At 46.8% G+C, this 2500-nt stretch overlaps 1 protein-coding gene across 1 annotated transcript in view; it reads right to left on the minus strand.

Moving 5' to 3' along the window:
* The window catches only part of LOC147470604 (protein-lysine N-methyltransferase SMYD4-like), an 8816-nt gene that overhangs the window by 4123 nt on the left and 2193 nt on the right, over positions 1 to 2500 (minus strand). The window contains exons 2-3 of the mRNA XM_086542992.1: positions 798 to 1487; positions 79 to 200 (exon numbers count right to left, since the gene is read on the minus strand). Coding sequence (XP_086399118.1) covers positions 79 to 200; positions 798 to 1470 — 795 coding nt within the window. The 5' untranslated portion in view covers positions 1471 to 1487. The remainder of the gene's footprint in view (positions 1 to 78; positions 201 to 797; positions 1488 to 2500) is intronic.

The raw sequence follows: 2500 nt of genomic DNA on the forward strand, positions 1-2500 counted from the left end.
TCAGTTCGAATAGAATTTCCTAGATTCTAAATACAAACTAAAGAGTGATTAGGAATAACAATTCCGAGGTATACTCACGTAGGGGCACCTGGGGCAGGGCAGGGGCGTCAGGCAACGAGTGAGGCACGCAGAGCAGTGGCTTGGCAGGAATTCCGGCAGAAGGCAGCTGCTGTAGCACTCCTCGGTTAACAGCAGTTCACCTGCAACGCACAACATATCATAATCCTCTTTGTAATTTTTTTTTTTTTTTTTTTTTATTCGTATCTGTGTAGACACCACTTTATGCGGTTGCTGACACATAATTGCTTATACATTTGGACACTCACGTCCCTGGAGTTTTTCATGACCCCCCCCCCTCGTTTATTTCTTCTGTTATTCATCTCCTTCTGGTTATTTGTATTTTTGCTTCCTACTCCTTCTTTCCCTGAAAAGCTCATTAAAAAATATTTTTCTTCTCTCTTTATCATCCCTCTACAACTTCCTATCTGTTTTCTCTTCTTCACCCCATCCTCTCTTCTGTCTCTCCTATTTTATATATTTAATGCTCTACTTGCCAACATTCTTGTCCCTAAATAATTGTTGTCCATTCCTTTTTCTCTTCCTCTCCCTCCCCACTCTGATTATTTCTGTATCTGACTTCTTTCTCTCTCTTTCACCATCTCTCTTCCTTACTCCTTCCCTTCCTAAATTCTCCCCCCTCCTTTCTTTCCTCCTCCTACCGTCCCCATTTCTCTCTTTCTCTTTTTCTCCCTTTGATAACATGCAGAGCCCACAGCTGAAGTAGAAGGAATACCTACCGGGCAAGATCTCCCTGTTGGCCAGGAAGTGCCTTCCCTTTTCGGGCGTGTAGGAGAGTGTGATGGCATCGCTCTTCGTCGGCATCGTGGGATCCGCCCTCGTGACCGTGGGGAAGTGGTGGTGGGTTGTCAGGAGGCGCTCTGTCGTCCTGCGGTCGTCCTTCAGTTTCGCGAGACATCGCTCCTTCCGCGCTGATAACTTAGACTTCGACTTCTGGGGATATCCGTGGAGAATGGCGAATTCCACGTCCTTCAGACACTCGGTATACTGGTGGAGCTCAAACATTACAGCTGATCGGTTGGCGAAGGCGAGAGCCAAGGCTTTGGAGGCGCCGGAGGCACCGTCGACAATGGCGTCGGTGTCGGACGGGGTCGGTGGGTGGGGTGCGAACATGATACTCATGTTGTAGGATTTTAGAGCCTCCTTTAGGTTTTTACTGCGATATAACTTATTTCCACGAGTCCTATGGGACACTGCACTGCTCTCACTCTTGAGCGTCTCAGGAATGCTGAGGACAAGGCACTCGTGGGCCGGCGGCAATCCCCAAAGGTAGGAGAACATGTCCTCCTCGCTGAACTCGCCGCCAAAGTGCTGCTCCACCTCCGAGAGCCTGTTGTCGAGGCGAGCCACGAAGGACGAGAAGCACCGCACGAAGGCCTCCGACCCGCCCATCGCGCTGGTCTACCTTTCTGGAAAAATAGCCATGAAGGATATGTGGTTAAGGACTAAGGATAAGCTAGACTGGCGGAGCAGATGCTGGCTTATATGCCAGGCTTATATGCACACTATGGCGAGCACGCCTGTGTCAGCGAGTGCTGACTCATGAGAGTGTGCTAACGAGTGTTGACTCGATCTGAGCTTGGTCCTAACCCACCGTGATGACCAGGCACGGCAGAGACCGCCAGGCGATCACGGGGATGTGAGGCTGGCGCGCTTCCACCGTACCAGCCTGACGGCTGATACGTGGCTACGGCATAGCTGCCATGGTCTAAGCTCAGCCTCTGTGTCACCAATAATAATAACCCCATCATTATGCTGTAAACCTAGGAATGAGATCCAGAAATGTATTCTATATGTCCCGAAGAATCTGATTATGTTTAGTATCAATAGCAGTGAGCGAATAAAAAGATCTTTGAAAAAGAGGGCTATCATTGTATGAACTTATGTTTTTGTCAGCTCGTGGAGTACACCTTGATACAGTGAGCAGCAGGCTTGCGTGTTGCTATGATCTATCAAGGACATGCTACGTTAAGTCATGCTTCTCCTCCCAAACATGACTTCGCGACCAGGGGTACCGCCCTCATTTCCCTATTAAGATTCCGCATTTTTTTCAAAACAGAATCAATAGAAAATGTACATAAAATTCATCGTTCTCTTTAGTGAACCAATGAATAAATAACAATAGGTAATTGGCGAATTCTATAGGGAAAGCAAATGCTGGATGAAGTGCTATAATTTTAAATGAGTAGCATAGTAGGATAAATCATAAAAACAGAAACATTCTCTGAAGTGGAAAGCCTTCAACCAGTGCGTTACTGTCATGGCATAGAGTTCAGAAACATAGACTAAGACCAAAATACTTGAGAGGAAGGCATTAAGCACTCATAGAGAAATAGAAATTATGGAAAGGGGTAAAAAGAGAATAACGTGAATTAGAGAATAGATCGAAGTGGACAAAGTGGGCAAAGAAGGCAACAAATGG

This window comes from Penaeus japonicus, unplaced genomic scaffold (assembly GCF_977035675.1).
Source record: "Penaeus japonicus unplaced genomic scaffold, GWHDUDI00000001_assembly GWHDUDI00000013, whole genome shotgun sequence".
NCBI classification, from domain to species: domain Eukaryota; kingdom Metazoa; phylum Arthropoda; class Malacostraca; order Decapoda; family Penaeidae; genus Penaeus; species Penaeus japonicus.